Source organism: Schistocerca nitens, chromosome 11 (genome assembly GCF_023898315.1).
Source record: "Schistocerca nitens isolate TAMUIC-IGC-003100 chromosome 11, iqSchNite1.1, whole genome shotgun sequence".
NCBI classification, from domain to species: Eukaryota; Metazoa; Arthropoda; class Insecta; order Orthoptera; family Acrididae; genus Schistocerca; species Schistocerca nitens.
This window is the reverse complement of record NC_064624.1, coordinates 13,106,526-13,133,809: the sequence shown is the minus strand read 5'-3', so window position 1 is coordinate 13,133,809 and position 27,284 is coordinate 13,106,526. Positions and strand designations below refer to the sequence as shown.

The following is a 27,284-nucleotide window of genomic DNA, read 5'->3' as shown; positions in this document are numbered from 1 at the left end:
GCAGCATTGACTGTAGCAATCGCCGTCGACACTTTTTTTTAGACATTCCAGAACGCCCTGATCCGTGGGCTGAATGAGACAGGAGACGTTTCGTTGGAAAAACAAGGCGCGGATATAGTCGCAATGCAGTTCTCCTGCACTCGGATATGAGGACGCATTATCCATGAGCAAAAGTGCCTTGCATGGCAGTTCCCTTGCTTTTAAAAAATTCTTGCAGTCAGGTACAAATGAGTTAAAAAACCAGTTCTTGAAGATTTCCTGATTCATCCAGGCATTATTCTGTTGTGTATAGACAACCGGAAGAGCTGAGATGGATACATTCTCGAATGCTCTTGGCTTGGCAAACTTCCCAATCACAACTAGTTTTAGTTTGTGGTTTTCAGTTGCATCTGAAGCTGCCATAACTGTGAGCCGCTCTTTGCTTTGCTTCTTTTTTCACAAGAAGCAAGTGTTCTCGCTCGTAATATTTTAAAATTTAGCCCAGTTTCGTAAGTTACCAGAGAGTTTTTCCTCCACATACGTCTAGTTGACGCACTCCATACCTCTTTTTCCACTTGTCGAGCCAGCCCACACTAGCGGCGAAATTGTCATCTCCTTCCTGCAGCTGGCTTCTGAAAAACAAAGCTTTTTCTTGCAAGATTGGGCCAGAAATCAGAGGACCCTTCTGTCTCTGTTGGGTAAACCACATGAACAATGCCGCACTTGTTTCTTTGAAGTCCTACGTCTTTATACTTCGACAGAGAGATTCGTGTGAGCATTTCTGTGAAGAAAACTGTTCCAATTCAAGTCGCTTTCTTCGCCAGTCAGCAACCGTTAACTTCACCTACACCATATTCGAGGGCAAGTTTTTTTTATTGTTTCTCCTTTGTCAAGTCGTCTTAGTGCTTCTAATTTTAGATGCAAAGGCACAAATTTCCTCTTTTTTGTTACAGCACTAATCTTTGTAAGGTGTACAACAGAACACACAGCAGGGTGTATACAGGGACAAGGAAAAAAATTCCCGGATTATTCCCGGATTTCTCCCGGATATCCCGTTTAAAAAATACGCATTTTCCCGGGCGAAAATACACTTTTTCTGTGCTAAGTGACAGTAGGTTTTCCGTAGATTTTCCCTCGGAACTGTAAAACTTATCAATTCTTTGAATGGTTAACTTTTTATACAATCGCGTAGAACTTCCCAGAAAAAAAAAGACGGGCAGAGAAGTTTTGGAGACCTTAAAAAAAAAAAAAAAAAAAAAAAAAAAAAAAAAAAAAAAAAGGAGAAGTGTTGGAAAGATTTGCAGCAACATATACGTTCCATATTTTCGTATTACGAAAGTATAAATTCGAATTACACCAAACACAGCGCATTAGTTTGCGGAGCGTTGAAACCGAGGTTTTGATGTCCTTTTGTAAGCGAGTCATATCTCAAGCCACGAGATCTCGCCAGCCGATGGCAGCAGCTATTCAGAGCATAGGACACGTGTTATAGTCAGCCAATAGCAAGGTCACTGGTTAGATAGCGCGAACACGCAAGAGGAAAAGTTAACGGTTTACATTAATGTACACAGTACCGTATATCTACAAGAAAAGCTAAGCTTTCACATATAATATAGGTCTCTAAGAATAACACGCTACAACAGAAACTGAGCTTTCACATGTAATATTGATCTTTTTTTGCGTGTGTTATACTTTAAGACACATCACACAAATGTGCCCGTAAATTTAAAATTCTAACACAAATATCTCGGCTCGAAATTCTTGTAAGTGCCTGGTCCTCAAACTGTTCAGTTTCGAACGCTCTGTGATTTAGATATCCATTCCACTTTCTCACACGTAACATAATTCATCTTGCGTGAAAAGAAATTTACTTTGAAAGTAACACTTTTCGAACCACCGTTCGCAATACTATCTGGAGATTGTTAGAAATAGGTTCGATTTACCAGTTGCCAGAGAGCGCCAGGAAAACAGGCATTATTGTGCGTGTGCAACTCCAATGGTGTAGGAAGCCCACATGTTCGTGTGTATAAAGCACTAACAGAGCTTACATTACACCATAAAAGAAACAGGGCATCAGGGGGTACTCCAAAGAGCATCGGGATTTCGTAAACCATACTAAAATGCATAATTCGGCTTGAGTGCAAACTGGTTTTTTCCAGATTCACAAAGAAGTAGGTCCTATCAGATATTAAGCTTTTCAGTGTGGTTTTTAGGATGTAAATTTTCTTGGAGTACCAGTACTCTGCGATCCCATTTTTGGTTCATTACGGCATAATGCCATGTATGGCAGAAGATGATAACGTGCACTTGAAATTCAGCGAAAAGTTGGAACTAGCCAATACTGTAGAATGAAACAATTCGTCTCAAATAAAATGATTGCCTCAGCGGAAAGATTAATAAAGCTAAATTTCTTTAGCAAACTTGCAAAAATAACTTCACTGTTCTGCAAGGCGATTAATGCTTGACTGCTACTAACTTGGAAATAAAACAAAATCAGAAAACTGAAATTAATAATATATTTCTGCCCTCACATGATTATGTGAATGTATTTTAATTCACTTGATAACTCCCGGCCACAGAAATCCGTTTTGTTTTCATTTGACTTGGGAGCTGTACACGAAGAGAAGCAGTGGAATCACTTGACGTAAACACGTGTCACGTGGAGGTTAACCCCCTCCCCACTACAACTCCGTGCAAGCGTGAATCTGGCAGCTACGGCGCGGCTGAAAAATTTTTCTCGTTTGCATCTGGCTGCTTGCTGCTGCTACCGATACAGCTAACAGCCAAACTTCAAGTAGCGGGAGAAGGTACTGCTTATACGCGAGTCAAATGCGCATGCGCAACAGACCGCTGGCAATTGGTCAAACGAACAGTTGTGACGTCATGCTCACAGCATGCAGTTCATTGTTACGAAGAAGTACAGGCTGCCCCCTGCGGCCTTTGACATGTTTGTGCTATTTGCAGACGCTTGTGCGTGCACGGTTTTTTGTTGTTGTAAATTGCACACTTCCTTTGTCACTAAAGTTTTATTTTTTTCCCCCTCTCGTTTATATTTTATTGCTGCAGTATCATTCTCCAGCAGCAGGATACAATAACATTCTATGCTAGAGAATCAATTCTGCAGCCAAAATGTAAAAAAACCAACTGAAAGCTAAAACAATGAAAAATTCCCGGAATTCCGAAAAATTCCCGGGTTTTTCCCTGTTCTCTCCCGGATGAAAAAATTCCCGGGTTTTTCCCGGTTGTCCCAGGTCGTATACACCCTGACACAGTCAACAAACAAAACGACACACAGCTCTGTACAGTACAGGTGCTGGGAACTACAGCAGCGTATGAACTCCCCAGTTTTGATCGGTAGCAGCCGGCAGCAGTCGGGGCATTTCGTGCCATACTGACGACAGATGTTCGTGCAACAGGGCAGCGAGCTAACCGTCGGTGTTGACTGAATTGTCGTCTGCTTTGTCACTGAGCTGTACTCTCCCTTTCATTAGTTATCACGTCAGTAAAAAAAAGAAAGTAGATCATTGCATCCTTAATTTTTTTATTCAAGAGGCTCGGATTATTGGGAACTCGCACTATCGAGACTCTACTGTATTGTTTCGGTAAAGGACGCACGGGTAATCACAAGTGAGTGTGTGAAAAGATTTTCGAGTGCGAAAAGTGTAAAAAAATAACGCGGAAGCAGCCTCGGCAGACAACTGTGGCTTCTCTGATTGCCAAAATTGCGCCAATGAGCATGTGAAGGTAAGTGAAAACAAATGCTACATGCAAAGGAGAAAAAGATGTCGTGGTTACTGCAATAACAAATATACTCGCAATGGGAGTGGCATTAAAAAATTTAAAAAATGCGCTTACAAAGAAAGGCACTACTTTTCCGATTTCGAAGCAGAACAAGATACAGGCATACACACGCCAAACTTTGTGGCTCTGCACGACTTCAAAGGAAACAAATACGAATTTAGCAACAATGAATTTTGCGAATGGTTGCTGTCACAGAGTAACAGGGGCTATACGTGTATAGCACACAATACACAGACTTATGATACGTACTTTATTTTACAGTATTGTGTAAATAACAGAATTAAGATCAAAACCATTTACCAAGGAACGAAGATTATAGTGCTAAAAATACATTCCCTAAGGCTCAAAGTAACTAACAGCATAAACCTTACCGTGTTCACTCGAATCTAATCTAAGCCGCACTCGAAAAATGAGACTAAATCAATGAAAAAAAAATTCCGAATCTAAGCTGCACCTGAAATTTGAGGTTCTAAATTCCAGGGGAGAGAAAAGTCTTAGACCACTAACGTGAGACACAATTTAGGTTGAATGGATGAAGATAGAGCTACAGTAGTTTGGTCCGAGTTGTAGGCTTAACAGTTAAGCTTTACCAGGTAGCCATTTCTATCATCAATTAATCAAAGTGACAGTCACAGTCACATTATTTATTTTGTCGCCAACCGGTTTCAACCTGCAATGGGGTCATCTTCAGGGCAATTTACACTCTAAAGCTATATCAGTAAGTAATCATGTACAAGCAATCGCTGCTATCTCCACGCAACTATTTTCTCTAAACATTCATTGCTGTGTGTCAGGCATTATACGGATACCATTCCTTTCTCACGTGCTTCGTCGATTTGAACAGATTGCTTATTTTGCTTTGATCTGATGAGTGCTGTTCTCTTTGTTATAGGTGTTTAAGTCACTCTAAGCTGAAAATGCATTATTGTACTGACAATGAGTGTTTACAACCTGTCCCCACTTGCGGCATGGCTTGCTTTCGTGCGCGCTACCGTGGCTTACAATTTAAAATAAAAAAGAGAGGAATTGTCTCATAAGGGAAACACTGCCAAGGGACTGCTATTTGTTGCTACTTACACTGCTGCTTTGTTTGGTAATGACCAACAAGAACCAAATAATAGACACACTATGAGAGATGTTCTGAACTAAGAGTTTAGCGAAAAATTTTCTCCGTTTCAAAATCTTTGCACACGCCTCTTTAGTGCATCACATTCTGCACAGAAATTAAACTCATCTTAGATTTAAAAATCTAGTCAGTTGCTGTGCTTCATTTCTCACTATCACTATTCAACATAAGAATAATACAAATATAAACATGACATGATATGTATATTCTTCCGCATTTGCTGTTCTCTCACTTGAGTTTCGTAGTTTATTAAGCAGACAGAATTTCAATGAGACAGCAGCAAACACAAACGAATACATGGCATAATGTTTACATTCTTCTACCTTTACTTTTAATTTATTTACGGACGCACAGGTTTTGGAGCCAGTATTTATCTTTGTGCCTGCAAAGCATGCCTGTGTAGCGCTACATATATTTGACGGCAGAAGTTAGTTGTGGCGGCACCTACAAATATTTTTCAGAAGTTCCGCTTACTTTGCACTCGATTCTAGGCCACAGGCGGCTTTCTGAATTACAAAAACCGGAAAAAAAGTGCGGCTTAGATCTGAGTAAATACGGTATCCAAGGAGATCTCGCGACGTTTCCCAAGACATTCAGTTTGAAAGATCTGAAGAAAGGTTACTTTCCACACTTCTTCAATAAGAAAATCAAAATTACGTAAGGCGACTTCCAGCAAACAAGTACTACGGTGTTGACATTGTGATATGTAAGGCTAGAAAAGCATTCTTAGAATGGCACGCTCAGGAAGTGGGTGAAAATTAAGGGTTTGACTTCCAGAAGGAATTTTCAGAGTACTTCCATTCTGACGACATATTGCGCCGCAGCTGCCTTGAATTTAGGAGATATTTCCTGGATATTAGAAACATTGATCCTTTCCAGTACATAATAATTTCTAGTGTTTGTATGGCTATTTACAGGTCAGAATACATTGAACCCAATTGCTGTAGTCAAACATCAAAAGAAGGAAATGTTCAGCAAAAAGTAAATTGTGTGGTTGAATTCGTTTCCTAATGTCCAAAGGCATTGAACTGTGGAGAAGTTACAAAATGTGGCGTAAATGTTGACAGCTAGAACGCAAACACAAAAACACTTTACCAGTATCACAATTGCTTCTGGCACGGCTGTCCAGTGTGTTATTCGCCCGATAGTATCGACAACGGTCAACAATGAAACCATGGATCTGTTAGACCTCACACAAGAGTTGGGGTACACCAGTTGTAGCTGTGTCGAAATATGGAGCTGTAAGTGGAATAATTCAAAAGAGAACGTAAATGTCATAGAACCCCTGAATCCTAGAGATGTCTTTTTCGGCGCAAGAACAAACGCTGCTAAATTCAAGGTTTCAGGCAAGAAGCTGCGATATACAGACATGGGCAGGCTATATCCGACAGTGAAGTTTTACGACGATTATCTGTTGGTCATCCCGTACAGATACTGAGGCCACAAAAATATGACGACGAATGATTTCGTTTTGTTAAATGCAAAGTGCTTGTGCTTCACGGCTTTTACCACTCTGTGCTTCCAGTTGAGCAGGAAAAGCTTTTGTTTGCTCTACATTCGAAAAGTGTAGAAGAAAAGCCTGATGGTAGTTGCAACCATAGTGACGATGAGCGAGCATTTGTACGAACTCTGACAACAATAGAGCTCAACAAAGCCATCGAGAAGGGTACACAATACAGGAAATTAACGAGGTGTGGCACTTTGAATGGGAAAGTAATTGACTGTTCACAAACTACGTTAAAACCTTCATGAAGGTCAAACTAGTCCTTGGCAAGGTAATTGGAAGTCTAAAGAAGAATACGGTCGAATTATCGAGGAAAAGTAAGACATCAGGAATGACATTAACAATACTGAACCGAATGCTGGCAAGCGGGCTGTGTCCAAAATATGCAATTCCCTCTGGGGAAAATTCGGCCAGTGACAGAACTAGTCACAAACAGAATTTATAGACAACATTGAGCAATGGTACGAGCTCTTACTCGAAATAAAAGACAGACAACTAACGTCATACCGATCAACGAAGGAATAACACAGGTCTGAAAAAAAATATTTTTTGAAATTTGATAACTGATGTACTTTTCAACGACAATTTCAAAAATTCAATCCATTTTTTCTCTGTCACGTCTGGTTTTCTCACAAAAAAGGAGTATTTTTAGGTATAGTAACAACAAAATTTTATTTTATTTATAAATAAGTTCTAAACATTAGTTACGTGATCTACCCACCTTATCTTCAGCATTCTTCTGTAGCACCACATTTCGAAAGCTTCTATTCTCTTCTTGTCCAAACTAGTTATCGTCCATGTCTCACTTCCATACATGGCTACACTACATACAAATACTTTCAGAAACGACTTCCTGACACCTAAATCTATATTCGATGTTAACAAATTTCTCTTCTTGAGAAACGCTTTCCTTGCCATTGCCAGTCTACATTTTATATCCTCTCTACTTCGACCATCATCGGTTATTTTACTCCCTAAATAGCAAAACTCCTTTACTACTTTAAGTGTCTCATTTCCTAATCTAATTCCCTCAGCATCACCCGACTTAATTTGACTACATTCCATTATCCTCGTTTTGCTTTTGTTGATGTTCATCTTATATCCTCCTTTCAAGACACTGTCCATTCCGTTCAACTGCTCTTCCAAGTCCTTTGCTGTCTCTGACAGAATTACAATGTCATCGGCGAACCTCAAAGTTTTTACTTCTTCTCCATGAATTTTAATACCTACTCCGAATTTTTCTTTTGTTTCCTTTGCTGCTTGCTCAATATACAGATTGAATAACATCGGGGAGAGGCTACAACCCTGTCTCACTCCTTTCCCAACCACTGCTTCCCTTTCATGCCCCTCGACTCTTATTAACTGCCATCTGGTTTCTGTACAAATTGTAAATAGCCTTTCGCTCCCTGTATTTTACCCCTGCCACCTTCAGAATTTGAAAGAGAGTATTCCAGTCAACATTGTCAAAAGCTTTCTCTAAGTCTACAAATGCTAGAAACGTAGGTTTGCCTTTTCTTAATCTTTCTTCCAAGATAAGTCGTAAGGTCAGTATTGCCTCACGTGTTCCAACATTTCTACGGAATCCAAACTGATCTTCCCCGAGGTCGGCTTCTACCAGTTTGGTATTGAGGCATTGAGGAGGTATTGAATAGGATTGGGGAGAAGAGAAGTTTGTGGCACAACTTGACTAGAAGAAGGAATCGGTTGGTAGGACATGTTCTGAGGCATCGAGGGATCACAAATTTAGCATTGGAGGGCAGCGTGGAAGGTAAAAATCGTAGAGGGAGACCAAGAGATGAATACACTAAGCAGATTCAGAAGGATGCATGTTGCAGTAGGTACTGGGAGATGAAGAAGCTTGCACAGGATAGAGTAGCATGGAGAGCTGCATCAAACCAGTCTCAGGACTGAAGACCACAACAACAACAACATGTTCTAAACTACATTTCCCGCACGCTTCCACTTCTCTTTAATCTCACAAGTCATTATAATAACGCTTTCACTTTCTGTCGAAGCTCCTCTTATTGCTTCTCCAGCTGTGGGCTCGTTGAGGATCACCACTTTTTATCATCCAGTAGAAGTCCGCTCTATCATGTTGAAGTTCAATCTTCCTTGATATATTCTTTCATTTCTTGGATGTCTTGATGGAATCTTTCGCCCCACTCTTCATTTACATCGCCAAGGCTTGCAGGGAAGTAGTCAAGACCCGAATGGAGAAAATGCTCACGTTACAGCCCAGCTTCTTGAAGTTGTCGAGCATGTCTGCGACAATTGTCTTGTAGTTTGTATCTCTCGTGCTTCCTAGGAAACCTGTAACACCTAATTTCAAAAATGTGCATGCTGTCTTTTCTTATGTTTCCATTTTGTCCACAAACTTGGGATCTGTCGTTAGTTTCCTATGTCTGGTCCGACAGATTCTTTCCCTTACCTTTGCCTCGGATAAACCAGGAAACTGTCCACAAAGCTATCTGAAACATTCCCCTTCTTTTGGCAATGCCTTAAATTGTTTCAGCAGTCCCAACTTAACGTGAAGTGGTGGAAGTAACACTTTTTTGGGATCCACAAGGCTTTTCCTCTCAACGTTCTTAACCCTTACCTGTAAGGTTTTTCTGAAGGGCCAACCTTTTTTGATGGAGTGTTGCTTTCTATAGCCCTTTGTTGACCAAACGGCATTGAAATCACTTTTAAATCAGGACGTAATGTCCATTTGTGGTCTGAATGGCAGTGTTTGCTTAAAGCCAGTTCAAGGCCTGTTTTAACTAAACCGAATGTCCCACTGGTATAGAAACGTACTTATTGCCGTTGTGTGGAAGTACTGCTTTAACGCTTTTTTTTGTTTTGAAGTCTCCACTCATCAGGAGCATATTCTATTTTGAAAAGGGCCGTAAGTCCAGGAACACCACTGCAAAACACCAGGTCACCTTCTTGAGGAAAAAAAGATACAAACTCCTTTTCCCTCAATCGATACCAAGAAAAGGATCTACCGGTAGCCAATATATGTTTATCTTTCAATCTAGATCCTAAAACCTCTGCCGATTCTTTAGAAAGGCCTAGGTCTAAATCATTCAGTTCAGTTTGTGAAAACGGAATGGGATCAGTTGTGCCAGAATCGAAGCAATCTCTGTCTTCTTGCACTGCAAGAACAAAAATAGCAGTCTTCGCTATGAGTTTTGGGCTCCTCCAAACCATTGGTATTCCGAAATGTACGGACTGCTTTTTACGTTGAAACCATTGCCTCAGTTCTTCAACACACACTGAACAAACTTTGTGTGGGGCCCAAGGCTTAACTTGATCACCTAACTTTATACCAAAGTAGGCGAAATATACCTTTTCAACAAAATCGGAAATGTTTGTTCCTTTTTATTTGTTCCTTTTTAACGGTATAGTTGCCACAAATGTAGCACAAGCGATGTGGCGAATTTATACATCCTCTGGTAGCCACTGTCCATGGAAGAAGTTCACAGCACAAGGAAACAGTCACTACTTTAAAGCACCAGCAACAACATCATGTGAATATCACAGAGTGAAGAGGTACTGTGAACTGGAGGACAACAGCAGAAGCTCACTGCTCGGTGATGGCGGGGAAGGGGCAGCGCGACATACAGGCACTGACATGAAAATACTGCTGGTTTCTCCTGATTACTCTTATTTTGCGTACATCTAGTATAAAAACGGCTAAATAACAGTTTACGGAGACCCTAAAAACGAAAATTCAAACTCACTAGAGTGCTGAAATATCGAAAAAGCTAAAACTAGCGAATACGTTTGCGAAATAACTGTACGTGATGGAATTTTCTCACCAATTTTCCTGAAATCAGTGTTGAAAACACTATGAAGGCCACTTGATAAATTTGGAACGATTTTTATGTCGCAGACCTGTGTAATCCAAGTTATATATCAGTACAATGTCTAAGATCGTACAAGTACCAACCTATTTGTGTCCACCTTCACCACTTCTGACACTAGAATGAGGCCGTACGAAATGCTCAATAGGTTAGCTGATAAAATTGTGTCCTACGACACCGACACTGTTGTTTACATTGACGATGGTACGAATACTGTAGAAACAGGTTGCACACTTTGTGAATCGACTGACGAGTTTGGTAGAGATGATTACAGTATTGAATGGACAGGAACAGGACCAAAATGTTGTGCATACAAAACGTACAGAGGTAAACAGACTACCAAAATTACAAGGCTTCACTCTTAACTACTGCAGTGCTAAAGGTTTTGAATATGGAAACAATGGCCGAGCTGGTACATGGTTCACAAGACAAAGTCATAATAACCAACGATATGATAACCACACACAAGAAAACAAAGAACTTTGTAAGTACAGCTATAGATAAGGAATTTAACTTTAACTACGATAAGCTTATGGCTTTAGAAGAGAATACAGAATAATCGATACACTTCCCTGGGTGTTATCAATTAATAATGAAATAAAATCCACTTGTATAAATAGAATACAGCTATGCTTTCCGTGAGATTACATAATGCATTGATGATACTGATTGTTGGTACAGATTGTTGTTGGATGATAAAATAAATAACTGAAGAGACACCTATCAACCAGTATTTAATTGAGGTGACTTGTAAGCACATCACAACTGTCTGATTTTAAAGGGTGGACACCATCTAAAATTTTCGCGCGTCGTTGCAGAAAGTCGTTGCAAAAATGTGCTCGCAAGAAAGTGGTAGCTAAACAGCGACCACGAAAAAGTGCCTGCCGAGCGACGACTGGGCGCTGCCTGGAAATCTCAAGAAAGTGGCCACAAAAAGGTGGACGCAAAATGTCGTTGCAGAAAGGTGGCTGCCGTCTTTCCGTCTAAAAGATGCAGGTTCGTGCCATACCGCTGCCCTTACTTAAAATCGCCAAGGTTTCCCAAAAAAGTGGCTGCCAAAAAGGGGCTGCCATCTTCTGCTCTGCGCAAAAAGACTTGTTCAAAGGGACGACCACTTTTACGCAAAATGTTTTAAAATTTGCAGTAGGAAGATGCGGAAAATTTTCATGCAGAAACTATGTAAATAGTTTTACGAGTAAAACATGTGGAAATGATGAAAATAGTCTTGTCGATACAGTTTTCTTGAAGACCAACAGCGAATTTTTAAAAAGAAAATTGTAAATATTTAACAGAAAACTGAAGTGGAAATTTTATCAGACAAAAATATTTTTACAAAAAAATGTGTGGAAACGTTTTTTCAGAAAAAACCACGTCGAAATATTTCTTCAGAGAAAAAACCACGTCGAAATATTTATTCAGAAAAAAAAAAACCACGTCGAAATATTTCTTCAGAAACAAACCACGTCGAAATATTTTCAAGTCAAAAACACGTCGAAATATTTTCAAGTCAAAAACACGTCGAAATATTTTCAAGTCAAAAACACGTCGAAATATTTTCAAGTCAAAAACACGTCGAAATATTTTCAAGTCAAAAACACGTCGAAATATTTTCAAGTCAAAAACATGCGGTGTCCCATACCAACGCCTATACTACTGGCATAGTTTGATCAGTGCTACAAAACGGAAAGAAATCGGGTAACGAAATTTCAAATAAAGCATTGACTCGACAATGCACAGTGAACTGCAGGTTTGTAGGTGAGACAAACTCGTCCTATCATTCAGTAAGGAATTTGTTTTTAACATCAACCATCCGCGATCTGAAGATAAAAGTGGATAAAAGAGGGGATAAGAGGGAACTGTAAGTCCCATGAGAGGTATATCAAGATTAACTACTACCAGTGCAGATTATAACTGCGTGCCGGACCGAGACTAACTTGGGAACTTTTCCTTTCACAGAGAAGTGCTCTACCATGAGCTACGCTAACACGACTCGCACCCCGTCCTCACAGCTTTACTTCCGCCAGTACCTCGTCTCCTACCTTCCAAATTCACCACACTCCTCTGCAGAGTGAAAATCTCACTCTGGTAATATCAATGCCTTAACGCAGCAGTACGCAATTATGTCGAGTGTTAATCTGGTCGGTAAATTGATTGGAAATCTATTTATTGTGCTGCGACAAGTTGGAGGTGCTCTGCCCCCTACGATTCTTTCTCGTGTGCGCCATGTTCAAAGGGCAGTAGGCAGTAGTTACCTCAAAGCAAACGAGAGCAGGAAAATAGGCGTAAGAGAACTACAGCTGTAGTATGAGCACTGCTTCTGACCAATGGCTGGTTAAAGCAAATTTCTTTTGGTCGTTCCTGGTCTGCGTATAAAAATCATACTCCCTCAGAGTAAACTATCCCTCCTGAAAGGAGTGCGACATTGTGATTTGTATCATTGGAAAATTCAGCCTCTACATGTTTTGTTTGTTCTGTGCCTATAAAACGTATTATCGCATTATCTGAACGTACACCTCGAAGGAAGACCAGTTTCACGGTTTAAGGTCCACGACGGTGTTCATCTTCGATTTCGATGGTGTGAAGCTTTGTGACCACCGGGACGCGCTGTTTTTCATTTGGTGCTTGTGGTTCAAGTTAACTATCTGTCCTGAACATTTCTCTAATGTCGACGATGTCTATTTTGTTATGTGTAATACGTGTGTCTCATAGGAGGTTTATATCTGTACCTCTTGGACACTCACTTTCTGTAGCCCTTCTCATGAAGATGGTGAAACATTAGCAGCTAATATATTCCCCCATCAGAACTGTTAATAATATCCAACGAGCCTGACTGAAGACTGAATTTGTGATCTCGCACTCAAGAGGTTCCCTGTGAGAACTTCCACACAGTTGTATACTCATTCACGTGACATGTAGGTTTCGTTGAATAGCAATGCGCACCGTGGCTCCAAACCCACTTCCTTCGGAACTAATTTCTAAGATACGTAAACACCGTCAACAGCAGCAATTACATTAAACACATACATAAAACGAAGAAATAATTTTTCCTGACAACTGTAAGCTCAGCTTTATCGAAAATTTCAGAACTCCTTAAATTAGATGTTTTTAGTGTAACATTTGGTGACGCGGCACCGAGTGTACAAGCCGGCAGCACTCACCGCAGGCGAGAGACGGCCGCGTCGTCTGGTGGCGGCGGAGTGTGGCGGGCAGCCGCGGCAGGAGAGCGTCCGGGGTCGCCGAGTGGCGGTGCTGGGACTGCTGCAGCCACGGCCCGCGCTGCAAACAGGGGGCGACTGTTCAGAGTGGGGCGCAAACCACAGCCCGAACGTAGGGGACAGCGACTGTGCTGCACTGACAGCACGACTGCCGGGCAGAGTTTTGGAAGCAGTTCAAGTCAGCTAGCTGTGACTTGCCTGTGAGGTTATTTGGAACATAATGTATGGAAGCTGAGTATCACTAACAGGGGGGAGGGGGGACATACGGGAAACAATCGGCCAAGTTCAGTTATCAATTTACGAGGGTCGTTCATTAAGTAATGCCCCACTTTTTTTTCCTCATAATGTATTTATTGTTAAGAGTCAGAATTTGGTGACATACATCGACACGTCTTGCCCGTGTCCACTGTAAGACTGACACACTCGTACTCTTCAAAGTGCGTTCCCCATAGAAAATCTTTAAGCGGCCCAAAGAGATGGAAGTCCGAGGGTGCCAGGTCCGGACTGTAGCGTGGATGGGGCAATGCGTTCCCGGGTTCTCGGAATTGTGTGTGGGCGTGCATTATCATAATAGAGCAAGATTTCTGCTGGATTTTTGTCCCATTGAACACGTCGGAAGTGTTTCTCGTGTGAGTCTTCTCATGTGGCCCTGAATTGATGGTTGACCCTCTTGCCATCACAACCACAGAAATGACGCCATCACAATCCCAGAAGACTGTCACCGTGACTTTTCCGGCAGAGGGGTTCGTCTCTAATTTCTTCTTCTGTCACAAATGAGGGCGATGCCACTCAATGGACTGCCTTTTTGATTCTGGCGCAAAGTGGTGCTCCCAGCTTTTGTCCCCCGTAACAATCCGTGAGAGAAAGGCGTCTCCGTCTGTCTCAAAACGCTCTAATAGTTAAGATGAAATGGCCCTTCTTTGCATCGTGTAGCCCGCTGTGAGCGTTAATCGAATCCATCGTGAGCACCGCTATCTGAATAGCAGAGAGCCCTGATCATTGCAGACGAACTTCCAATTCTGACCGACAACTGTAGAGCCAAATGTCAAGTTTTGATGCACCGGTCGGCACGAACAATGGCATCTGCACGATTCAGCACGTCTGGAGCAGTGGCTGCAGCAGGACATTCTAAGTGTGGCTGATCGTGGAGCTTGTTTCTGCATTTCCTGAGCGTGCAACTTTCACCACCCGTTGCCCAACTGTGCTATCAACTGCAGCATTGCCACGCACTGCACACAAACGTTTATGGATGTTCACCACGGTTTCTTTTCTTGCGCACAAAAACTCAATAACAGCATGCTGCTTGTAATGGAACTCATATGCAGACGCCATTTTGACGCTGTACTACTGCTCTGCCATCTGCCAGAATGGTTCGAAACTGCAATGGCACACAAGAAACATCAAATGGGAGGCACCAACAAGGACATCTGTCCATGTATATTAATCGCATTTTAAAAATTTTTTTGCCATTTCTTATTGAACGACCCTCGTACAATGAAAAACACATGAAGCTTGTCACAGATGTACAGGAGTTTTTTGATAAACTGCCATTTCGATTAACAGTGGATAACTAACATGCAGTATTTTTTGACGCCTGAGGGAATGAAGGAGATGATGGCCAGGAATTACAACAGCTATACTGTAAAACTTACAAAGAGTTGTTTCAAAATTAGCTTCTGACTAAAGCAGACAGAACCATATATGCATGTAATGTCTCTTGATAGCAGAGGTAATGTACTTCTTCCTCAAACATCAATTTTCATGTTAAATTAAGCTGGACAAAACAGACTGAAGATTCCAGTACAGGCTACCGCTAGAAGAAAAATAATCACAGAGGCTGGAGAAGAAGATAATTGCAAAGAAACCGTGGGCAACAGAAGAAATACTTCAGTTGATGAATGAAGGAAGTACATAAATGCTCAGGGAAATTCAGAAATACAGACGAACAAGTCACTTAAAAATGAGATGAATAGGAAGTGCAGAGAAGCTAAGGTAATATGGCCACAAAAAAGAGAAGAAATGTGGAAATAACAGTTGTTGGGAGCACTCAACATATAGGAAAGCCAAACAAACTTTGGTGAAATTAAAAGCACAGATGGTAACATTAAGACTGCAGCTGTTAAATGCACAGAAAAGAGCAGTTAGTAGGAAATTCCTGTATGATGGCGAAGACTTGGCTAATGTTGTAATAGGAGAAACAGGAGTCGATATGGAGAAGATAGGTGGTCTATTAGTCAGAATTTAAAAGAGCTTCAGGAAATTTAATATCAAATAAGGCAAAAGGGACATACAACATTCCATAAGATTTTCTAAAATGGTTGGGAGAAGTGGTAACAAAGCAACTATTCACATTAGTGTGTAGAATGTGAGTCTGGCAATATACCAACTGACTTTCAGAAAAAGATTATCCACACAATTCTAAAGATTGCAACAGTTGACAAGTGTGATAATTATCACATCATCAGCTTAACAGCTTATGGATCGAAGTTGCTGACAAGAATAATATACAGAAGAATGGAAAAGAAAATTGAAGTTGTGTTAAGTGTCAGTTGATTTGACTTTAGGAAAGGTAAAAGCACTAGAGGCAGTTGTGTTGTCACTGTTGATGATGGAAGCACAACTGAAGAAAAATCAAAGCACGTTCATAGCATCTGTCAACCTGGAAAATGCGTTCGACAACTTGTCAAAGATGTACGAAACCCTCAGAAAATGAAGGGTAAGCTGTAAGAAGACAACATTCAATATGTACAAGAGCCAAGAGGGAACAATGAGACTGGAAGACCAACAACATAGTGCTCTGATTAAAAAGTGTGGAAGACAGGGACACAGTCGTTTTCCCCTACTGTTCAATCTATACACCAAAGAAGCAATGACAGAAATAAATGGAAGGTTCAAGAGTGGAATTAAAATTCAAGATGAAACGATATCAATGATAAGATCCACTGATGACATGGCCATCCTCAGTGAATGTTAGGAAGAATTACAAGGCACGCTGAATGGAATTAACAGGCTAATGAATGCAGAATATGGACCGAAACTAAATCAAAGGAAGACAAGCGTGATGGGAAGTAGCGAAAATGAGAACAGCGATGAACTTAACTTCAAGATTGATGACCACAAAGTAAATTAAATTAAGAAGTTCTGTTAGCTACGCAGCAAAACAACCGCCGACAGAGGGAGCAAGGAGTACATCAAGAAACAGAGTACCACAGGTTAAATGGCATTTCTGGTCGAGAGAAGTCTACTAGTATCAAACACGGGCGTTAATGTGAGGAAGAAATTTGTGGGATTGTACGTCTGGAGCACAACATTTTAAAGTAGTGAGACATGAACTGTGGGAAAACTGGGAAGAGAAGAGAATGGAAGCATTTGAGATGTGGTGCCACAAAGAACGTTGAAAATTAGGTGGACTGGTAAGGTAATAAATGAGATGATCCCTCCACAGAATTGGCAAGGAAAGGAATATATGGAAAATATTGATAAGAGCAAGGGATAGGATGATGGGACCATTAAAACTTCCATTGTGCTAGAGAGCTAAACAGAGCAAACACCGTAGAGGAAGACACAGACTGAAAAACAGCCAGAAAATAATTGAGCACATAGGATGCAGGTGCTACGGTCAGAAGAGTGATGGACAAAAAAAGAAAAAATGAGGAACAGCAGCTTGCTAGAAATGTAAGTTAATGCGGATGAGTAGCAAAAATATCTTATCAATATTGATGTTGTGGGAGATAGACTCCAACAGGTGGGATATGAAATGAAATCTGCTGTACCCTAGTAGAGGAAAACGTGGTGGGATTCAGTGAGTGGCCTCTGGTAATGCCAGAGACGATTTCAAGCAAGACAGAAGGACATACATTTGGCACCCGCTCCTGCAGCATGGACTGAAGTGATGTTAAAGTACACACCGTTCCTGCATGTTTGTAAGGGGGAATGTGCAGCACATATTCCAGGCATTGGCTGAACAGAGGGGAGAAGGAAATGTGGCTGCGTGCGACCATGTCTTGTTGACTGCATTATTTTGTTCTTTGGCTCAAGTGGCTCTCAGCACTGTGGGACTGAACATCTGAGGTCATCAGTCCCCTAGACTTAGAACTACTCGAACCCAACTAACCGAAGGACATCACACAGATCCACGCCCGAGGCAAGATTCCAACCTGCGACCGCAGCAGCAGCGCGGTTTGTTGTTTGGTCACAGAGTGTCTGGGGAGCCCCTGTGCTTAGACCATGTTGTTTACTGCACACACAACCATATGCTACTCTCTGGAGCCTGGCATATTTAATGTGGTGTGCCTTTTAAGTTAAACCACGACTGTAATGTTTGGGGGTAGCAAAACAAGTTTTGTACTGAAGTTGCTGGCCTATTGCACACACATACTGAGGAAATGGAAGCCAATTACTGCCGTTCTGTACTATACCGTGTCTGACGCACGCTGTGGCACTGACGGTGACACCAGATCTCTATTACCCCGACTGACACGTCGCACTTCTGAGTAGCCATTCTTTGCTTGTGGGACAGACCTTTAATGCGATCGGCAGTACCGCTCCAAGGCTGTCACCTAAGTCAGCACCTCACGGGATGTTCGCGCAGCAGCTGGCAGTCGCAGCTTTCACAATCAACCTGTGCCCAGGTCTGGCTGTCAGAGCCGCCTCTGCCGCTGAATGCACACTGTGAGGCGTCAGTGTGGCACTCGTGCTGCGACAGTAATATGCTTTACTATGCGTTGAAGTTAGGGCAGGTCAGTATCTGCCACACGGGTACAAGATAAATGCGAAACTGAATACGTTGCTGTCCTCCTCGACGTGTCCCAGCATACTAAAATCTTTCTGGTGCTGAGGAACAAACATAATAATCTTCAACTTCTCTTTGTGCAGCATGATGCCAGTTGGAGCTATCCTAGTGTCAACTGCAGCATTGGTACCGAACACTGATGGCTACTTTTAGTAAAGCTGCCCCACATCACAGCACGAGCATTCATCTGGTCGGCTACAAACTGCACCCGTCACTGTGTCCGGTTTGTGCCCACAGCAGTAGTCTCACTTGCTAGGTACACTATCAAAGGATCTCTTGTTCAAAGGCTTGATGCCAAAATCTACATGAGTGGGCTCTACACATGCTTTATAAGAGAACTAATCAAATGTAGACAGACTCAACCATTGAAATTATCCCCTCTATGATTTGTTTACTTAACATAACTGCTAACAAAAAGAGCTGGATATGAAGCTTTGATAAACCAGCCATGACAGGACAATGACCACATTGTGAGCTGTAAGGAGAGACAGTCACAACACACACACACACACACACACACACACACACGTTATTGTTAAAGACAGAATAAAGTCTTGCCCCAGGCTCACCTGGCTGGTGGCTCACCAAGCAGCCGACTAACTTCGACGATGTCTTTTGGGTACTCGAGCACGGCGTCTGCCCAGCCCTGCGTCGCCATTACTTTGTGTGTTTGAGACCTTATGAAGTGGACGGCGTCCGCAGTTAGGCTGGGACACGAGTGCCTCACCGCCAGCACAGCGGCAGCCGCCGCCGTCTCCACCTCCAGCTGCGCCGCCACCTGCTGTTCGCAGGCGGCCTTCAGCGCGGACAGGCCGTATCTGTCGGCTGCCGCCAGCAGCTCCCGGGCCGTGTCGGTCAGCTGGGGTGCCTGCAGGGTGTACATGTAAGACAGCAGCTGCCTCAGCACCGGGCCCCCCACGTCCGCCATTCTGACCTCGCCGCAGCTGGCCTCCAGCGTGTCGTGCTGGAACACGGCCCGGAACACGGGGCTCCTCTCTTCCAGGACCGCGCGGTGTGCCGCCAGCCGCGTCTCTCCCGCCACCAGCGTCACGACCGCGCCTTCGCCCGCGTCCAGCAGGGCGCCCAGGTCCACGGCCGCCGTCCTCTGAACCTCAGCAGCTGACGACATGGCGGAAGGTCCTGAAACACGGCGCCACCGAGCCGACCTTAAAAGGCACACTCGACACTTGTACAACGCGCATGCAGACCAGTACAACAGCTGCTAATTTCTTTTTTTTTTGTGGTTTTAGGGCGCACAACTACAATGGTCATTAGCACCCAGACTACGTTAGGAATGCACTGCGAAACACAAGGTTAAAACAGCAACTAAAAGGGAAAACACGATAAAAGAGAGATTGACAGGCATAGGATTAAAAAAACAGCATAATCAAATGTCCTTAGACAGGTTTGTCAAGTGGATAAAACGAAGAACGCGAGCAGGTGCTACTGGGTCATCCGATAAAATGGCGTCCAGAGTACATGGCAGGCCAAGATCAACGCGCAGTGTATTAAAATTCGGACAGGACGTTAAAATGTCGCGTACCGTCAGCAATTCCCCACACGGGCAGAACGGTGCCGGCGCAGCCGTCAGCAGATGGCGATGGCTGAACCGGCAGTGTCCACTTTGTAACCGGGCCAAAATGACCTCCTCCCGCCGAGAAGGGCGTGAAGAGGTCGTCCGAGCCATGGGAAGAGGTTTCGAGGCCCGAAGCTGCTTGTCCGTAAGTGCACCCCAATCGGCATGCCACAGCGATAATATGCGCTGCCAAATGACCCTGCTACAATCCCATGAAGGGACACAACAAGAAGCTGTCCGAGGCTGGAGGACCACAGCCTTGGCCGCTGCATCTGCAGCTTCGTTCCCAGGGATACCAACATGGCCAGGAACCCACATAAAGGTAACCGGAGAACCGTCGTCCGACAGCTGCTGCAGAGAGCGTTGGATCCGGTGCACGAAAGGGTGAACCAGATCCGGATCACTGAGGCTCTGGATGGCTTCAGGGAATCGGGGCAGATGAGATAAGCAGAATGTCGGTGGCGGCAGATGTAAAGAACAGCCTGGTAGACGGCAAATAGCTGTGAAGACCGAACAATGGCCATGGAGCTGGTATTTGTGTGCCCCGACAATAAAAGAACACCCGACACCGTCACTGGTCTTAGAGCTATCTGTATAAATGAAGATCATATTAATGAACTTCGAACGAAGTTCGACAAAACGGGAACAGTATACCAATGCGGGGGTAACCTCGTTTGGGAGTGAGCTGAGGTCATGGTGAACGCGAACCTGAGCCTGGAGCCAAGGTGGCGTTTGGCTCCCGCCCACTCGAAAGGTTGCGGTGGTGAAAAATCAAGGTGCTGAAGGAGGCGACGAAAGCCAACTCCAGTGTGTATAGCAGGGCAGAGACATACAACCTATATTGACGATCGAGAGAGTCGTCAAAAAAGGAACGATAAAACGGGTGGTCGGGCATTGACAATAGCCGACAGGCATACCGACAAAGCAGTATATCGCACTGGTAGGTTAGTGGCAATTCAATTCACAGGCTTCAGTATGAAGACTCTCGACGGGACTAGTATAGAACGCTCTGATCGCAAGACGTAAACCCCGGTGTTGTATAGAGTTGAGGCGGCGTAAGATGGACGGCCGTGCAGAGGAGTATACGAAGCTCCCATAATCCAGCTTTGAGCGGACGTTCGACTGATATAGACGAAGTAGGACGGTTCGATCCGCTCCCCACGACATTCCACTGAGAACATAGAGGACATTTAGAGAACGGGTACAACGGGCAACCAAATATGAAACATGTGGAGACCAGCTAAGTCCTTACCGAGTCGTAAGGACGGTGAGAGAAACGCTTTGTAGTGCCAGAAGTTAATACAGACCGTCTTCTCGGCAGAAAAACGGACACTCCAGGAGTAAAGACGGTCAAGACAACACTGAAGACAGTGCTCCAGGAAACATCTCCGCTGTGCGCTGCAATAGATGGCAAAATCGTCCACGAAAAGGGAGCCTGATACATCAGCTGGGAGGCAATCTACTATCGGATTGATTGCTATGGTGAAGAGAGCGACGCTCAAAACTGAGCCCTGTGGCACCCCATTCTCCTGGCGAAAGGCGTCGGACAGGACAGAACCCACATGTACCCAAAACTGTCGATCCACTAAAAAGGCACGAATAAAAAGAGGGAGGCGACCGCGAAGGCCCCATGTATGCATGGTGCGGAGAATGCCCGCCCTCCAACAGGTGTCGTAAGCCTTCTCCAAATCAAAGAACACAGCCGCAGGCGCTTCCGCAAGAAGTTATTCGTAATGAAGGTCGACAAGGTAACCAGATGGTCAACAGCAGAGCGGCGCCTACGAAATTCACATTGTACATTGGTAAGTAGGCGTCGAGATTCGAGCAGCCAAACCAAACGAGAGTTAACCGTTCGCTCCATCACCTCACAGACACAGCTGGTAAGCGAGATGGGTCGATAACTGGAAGGTAAGTGCTTGTCCTTCCCCGGCTTAGGAATCGGGACAACAATAGACTCGAACCAGCATGTGGGAACATGACCCTCAATCCAGATGCGATTATAAGTACGAAGAAGAAAACCTTTACCCGCAGGAGAAAGGTTCATCATCATCTGAATATGAATAGAATCAGGCCCTGGAGCGGAGGACCGTGACCAGGCAAGTGCATTGTCGAGTTCCCGCATGGTGAATGGGGCATTATAAATTTCACAATTCGAGGAGCGGAAGTTAGGTGGCCTAGCCTCCGCCTGTTTTCGGGGGAGGAAGGCAGGGTGGTAATGAGCGGAGCTCGAAACCTCTGCGAAAAAGCGGCCGAAGGCATTGGAGACATCCTCAGAGGCCACAAGGACGTCATTCGCGACCGTCAAGCCAGAAACTGGGGTGGGTGGACCTTAGTGCCAGATAGCCAGCGCAGGCTACCCCAGACAACAGAATGAGTAAAACAGTTGAACGAGCTTGTGAAAGTAGCCCAGCTGGCTTTCTTCCTTTCTTTAAAGAGCCCCCAGTCTGCTTTGAAGATGTTCCAACTAGTTGAGCACGGTGAGGGGGTATGATGCAGGAGATGGATAACACACGGGAAGTGATCACTCGAATACGTATCACAAAGTGCGTACCACTCAAACCGGTGTGCAAGTTGGGAAGTACATATAGAGAGGTCTAAATGGGAATAGGTGTGAGATGTGTCCGAAAGGAAAGTAGGGGCGCCAGTTTTGAGGCAGACAAGATAGAGGTGGTTGAAAAGGTTTGCTAACAGGGAGCCCCTCGGGCAGGATGCTGGAGAGCTCAAAGGGGATGGTGGGCATTGAAGTCTCCAGTTAACAAAAATGGTGCAGGTAGCTGAGCAATAAGTTGCATCATGTCTGCCCTGGTAACGGCAGACGACGATGGAGTGTAAACGGTACAAATGGAAAATGTAAAAGTGGGGAGGGTAATTCGGACAGCAACTGCCTGCAGGTCGGCGTGCAATGTGATGGGATCGTAGTAAATATCATCCCGGACCAGCAACATAACCCCTCCATGAGCCGGAATACCTGCCACAGGGGCATAGTGTGCTAAGTCAATTTGATCGCATGGGTGTAGCTTCGTTTCCTGGAGAGCTACGACGAGCGGACGGTGCAAGCGGAGCAGCAACTTTAAGTCCTCTCGGTTGAAGCGAATGCCGCGAATATTCCAATGAAGAAGTGCCATCGTGAGAAGAAAAAGGAGAAGCAAGAAAGGGTCACCTCGAAGGCCACTGAGGGCCTGGCTTCGAGCGAGCACTGCCGCCGCTATCAGTTGGTGGGCAGTCATCGTCCATTGGTTCAATAGGTTCGTCGGCCATCTTGTTAATATGGCCGGGAGGGGGACCTTCCTCAGTCGGTGAATGGCCAGATGTTCAGCTACCAGCGGTGCGGCCAGGCGAAATGGATGACGGCCTGGGGCGGCAACCGCTGGGTGCGCAGGAGAAGAAACGCGCCGTGGCGGAGAAGAACTTTGCTTCCGATGAGCCTTCTTGGAAGGTCGTTTAGTGGAAGTACTGGTCGGTGGCCGGGAGGTCGAGGTACGTAGGAAGTCTGCACGGGACGGTTCCTTCTTGAAGGCCCGTGCATCTGACTTCTGGGTCTTCGTCTTGGCAGAAGCTGATGAAGGAGCTCGTGTCTTAGGGGTGACGGGAGGAAGAGGAGACTTCGACCGCGCGATCTTAGCACTGGCCGAACGGACAACCGTAGTGCTGTAGGTCAGATCGCGTGTCTGTGTCGCCACCTCCCTGGTAGTCCGAGGAGAGGCGAGGACAGTACTGTATTTCCCCGCTGGGAGCAGCGTGGGCTTCCTACTAGCAAATAGTTTGCAAGCAGCCGAGGTGGATACTCTCTCTTTGACCCGAATTTCCTGTATACAGCGTTCATCCTTTTAGATGGGACAGTCGCGGGAGGACGCTGCACGGTCACCCTGACAGTTCACACAACGAGGAGACGGAGGTGGACAGTCACCCTCATGGGCATCCCCGCTACAAGTGACACATTTAGCCGCATTGGAACAAGACTGGCGAGTTTGATTAAAACGCTGACACTGGTAGCAGCACGTAGGTGTCGGGACATAGGGGCGAACAGAAATAACCTCGTAGCCCACTTTGATGCGATACGACAGCTGAACACTATCAAAGGTCAAGAAAAGTGTCCGGGTCGGTACAAGGTCATTGTTGACCTTTTTCATGACCCTATGGACAGCTGTCACGCCCTGCTCAGCGAGGAAAGACAATCTCCTCGTCAGTCAGTCCGTCGAGTGATCTAGTATAGACCACACCACGCGACGAATTCAAAGTGCGGTGAGCCTCCACCCGGACGGGGAACGTGTACAGGAGTGTGGCCTGAAGAAGTTTTCGTGCCTGAAAGGCGCTCTCAGTTTCTTATAACAAGGTACCGTTACTCATCCTGGTACAAGACTTGACAGATCCGGCTATGGGATCTACGCCCTTCTGGATAACGAAAGGGTTGACAGATGAAAAATCCTTTCCGTCCCCAGAACTAGAAACTACGAGGAACTATGGGGCAGGCAGTAGTATTTTTGCACTGGTGGCTGGTCAAGTTTCTGTTTTTGGGCAGAAGTCGAGAGAGAAGAGAAATCCATTGCAAAGGAATCCCCACGATTGTGTCTCCGATGGCACGCTCCTTCCTTGTGGGGACCCTCTCAGAGGGCACTCCCGCCTTAGGTGAATGTTTACACCTCAGGTCACACCTCCCGACAAATGGACGGAGGGACCAATCTGCATCGTCGGAAGGTGTCAGTTCAGGCAATCACCCCTTCCTGGGCCTGGCCTTTACCAAGGGGTACGTGCGTGCCTTACTTGTCTACCCAGGGCGGGGAATTACGCGTTACCCCGACACCGGCTACGCGTGCAAACGCGTGGGTCGGCCTTCAGGCACGCACAGGGAGGAAAGAAGAGGAAAAAAAGGGAGAGAAGGAGAGAAAGGACAGACTGTCTCAAACGCCGAGGCGGAGACCAGAGGGTGGAGGAGGAAGGCAGGGAGGAGGAAGGCAGCGAGGAGGAAGGCAAGGGAAAAAGTAAGGAAGACAGTGAGAGGGAGAAGGACAAAGAAAGGAACCAAACAAAGGAAGGAAGGAAGGAACCAGAATAGGTGAAAAACCAAAATGACCACAAATATAAGTCGTGGAACCGTCCGTCTCCGGACCCTTGAGGGGGAGGGACTCCTTTTAGTCGCCTCTTACGACAGGCAGGAATACCTCGGGCCGATTCTAGCCCCTGGACCCACAGGGGGAGCAGCTGCTAAATGTTGTCCACCAGTGATCCATTACGATGTCACGATATCCTGTCTGCGTAAAACTCTTGCCACACGTGATGAGCTACGTATCTCCGACAGCACAGCTTTCGAGATTTCCCATACCGTTGCAGCACCCTGATTTTGGACATGTCCTCAGAAGGTGTACAGACCTCATTCCCCAACTTATTTCTACAGAGTAGGGTTGCGCAATCACGATGTCTTTCGAAATGGAGATAGTAACTGTCCCAATATCTCTAGTTATTTACAGAAAGAATGACTTTACACTTCATATGTGTATTGTTCTGCTTTTCACAGCTATTTCTGCAAGTCTTGTAGGAGCTGCCTCACACAGTGGACAGACAATGTGCTACAAAAGTTGGGGGTGACTTAATGGCAAACACTGCTAGTTGTGGCACCCAGACTGTGAATCATCCGACATTTCCGACAGATTCCAACAAGAAAACACCGAACCGTGAACTGGTGAACTCTTAGCAATTCATAGAGGATTTTCTCTTCCAGTTAGCTGAGACGTGCTATCATTTTGTTACTGATGTCAGACAGCAACAATACAGGAAACTATTCTCTTAACACCAACAGGTTTTCATTTCTATTATTTCTCAATTACAAGTTCTGATTCCACAGATCAAACTGTCACTTATAGTCCACATTTCATGTTTATAATTTCTACTTTAGGTGTTAACGGTAGTCGTTTAAACTATGGGTCAAATAGCTGGGCAGTATTTATTCCAGTTACTTTAACACCACAAATTCTTACTTTCCTCCCACTCACATTCTATTGGGTCACTATATCACTGTATATGCTATTACATGAAACTAAGCAACAATGTCTCACTACTCACTTATTAACTTCAGGCATGGTATCTCAGTATTTCACACTTTCTCACTTATGTATTTCTTACCGACCTGCATTCTGACAGCAAGATGTACACAGATTCTTAGAATCTTATTTTGCTAGCAGCCCCGGATACGTTTGAAACTGTGTTAGGCAAGCTAGAGGCAAATGTGCTAAAACGTATACTATGACCGCTGACATTCGAGAACAATTAGCCGAAAACTTTACGAGCAGCCCACACATTGTTTTGCAGTTTGATGAATCTACTGATGTTTCAGACCGTGCACAGTTTGTGCAATTTGCGCAGTTTGAAGCAGATTAAAGAATCACAGGAGATAATATTTTGTAAAGCACTTCCTGCCAGCACTACTGGCTGGTGTTTGTATGACATGCAACTGCGAGATTGGACAAAATGTATCGCCATTTGTACAGAAAGTGGTGAAGCCGTCTCTGATAGGAGAAGCGGGCTCGTTGTGAAGTTAAATCAGTAAGGCCAAATGTATCGTGGACACAGTGCTTTCTCCACAAATAGGCTCTGGCAGCCACAGTTTCACCTCCTGATCTGAAAGACATGCTTAAAGAAAGTGATCAAAGCTCTGAAGTCAATTAAAGATAAAAGTTTTTCAAACGAATGTTTAGGGTCATCAGAATCTCCTCAGATTTTGTAGCTTCCCAAAGGAGAGGTATTGACGAATTCTGGAACTAGAAGCTGAATTTTAAGAACATTAAAACAAGATTCGAAATCTTTCTATTTGAATTATTTCTGTGATCCTGTTTCACTAGTGAAGTTGGTATTTCTCGCAGATCATTTTAATCACCTAAATATTACAGAATCGAGCCTCCAACGGAGAGAAGAAGGATAAAATCTAAGCAGTCCTGGCAAAACTTCGTTTGAGGTCAATGTCTTTATGGAAGGCAGTGTTTCTGTCTGTCCCTTTCTTTCAGAAGACTGTCAGAGAGAAGTGGGCCAGTTGGTGGTGTGAGTTCTCACATTCCTTGCACGATGCACAGCTTGACTAACTTTGGAGAAAAACTATTAATTTACTTTCCGGAACTGAACTCTCAAGCTAATAGTGGGCATAGATGGATACGAAATCCTTTTGCAGCTATGTCAGTACAACTGAGCGATCTGAACACGAGGATGAAGAACAGATTTTGCTGCAGACGGTATGCTTACAGCAAAATTTAATTCGTTACAGATTCATGTGTTCTGCATGAAGAGCAAAGACGAATATCCACAGCTGGAGAGCGAAGCTTTAGAATTCTTAGTGCCATTCACGACTTCCTAGCTATACAAGTTAGCACTCTTCATTGGTGAACATGAAAACTAAGATCATAAATTGCCTTCCATTAGGAAACGAGTTGGTTACTTGTATCTCAAAAACAAAACCAGAAT

General features: G+C 44.2%; 1 protein-coding gene across 4 annotated transcripts in view; it reads right to left on the bottom strand.

Annotated features, from left to right (window-relative positions):
- Positions 1–27,284, bottom strand: part of LOC126213537 (speckle-type POZ protein-like) — a 679,117-nt gene that overhangs the window by 441,627 nt on the left and 210,206 nt on the right. For 3 of the 4 annotated variants that reach the window (XM_049941384.1, XM_049941383.1, XM_049941385.1), the window contains exons 2-3: positions 18,832–19,402; positions 13,414–13,531 (exon numbers count right to left, since the gene is read on the bottom strand). The exons of the other annotated variant lie outside the window; for it this stretch is intronic. In XM_049941384.1, coding sequence (XP_049797341.1) covers positions 13,414–13,531; positions 18,832–19,391 — 678 coding nt within the window. In that variant the 5' untranslated portion in view covers positions 19,392–19,402. The remainder of the gene's footprint in view (positions 1–13,413; positions 13,532–18,831; positions 19,403–27,284) is intronic. 4 annotated transcript variants of the gene reach the window in all.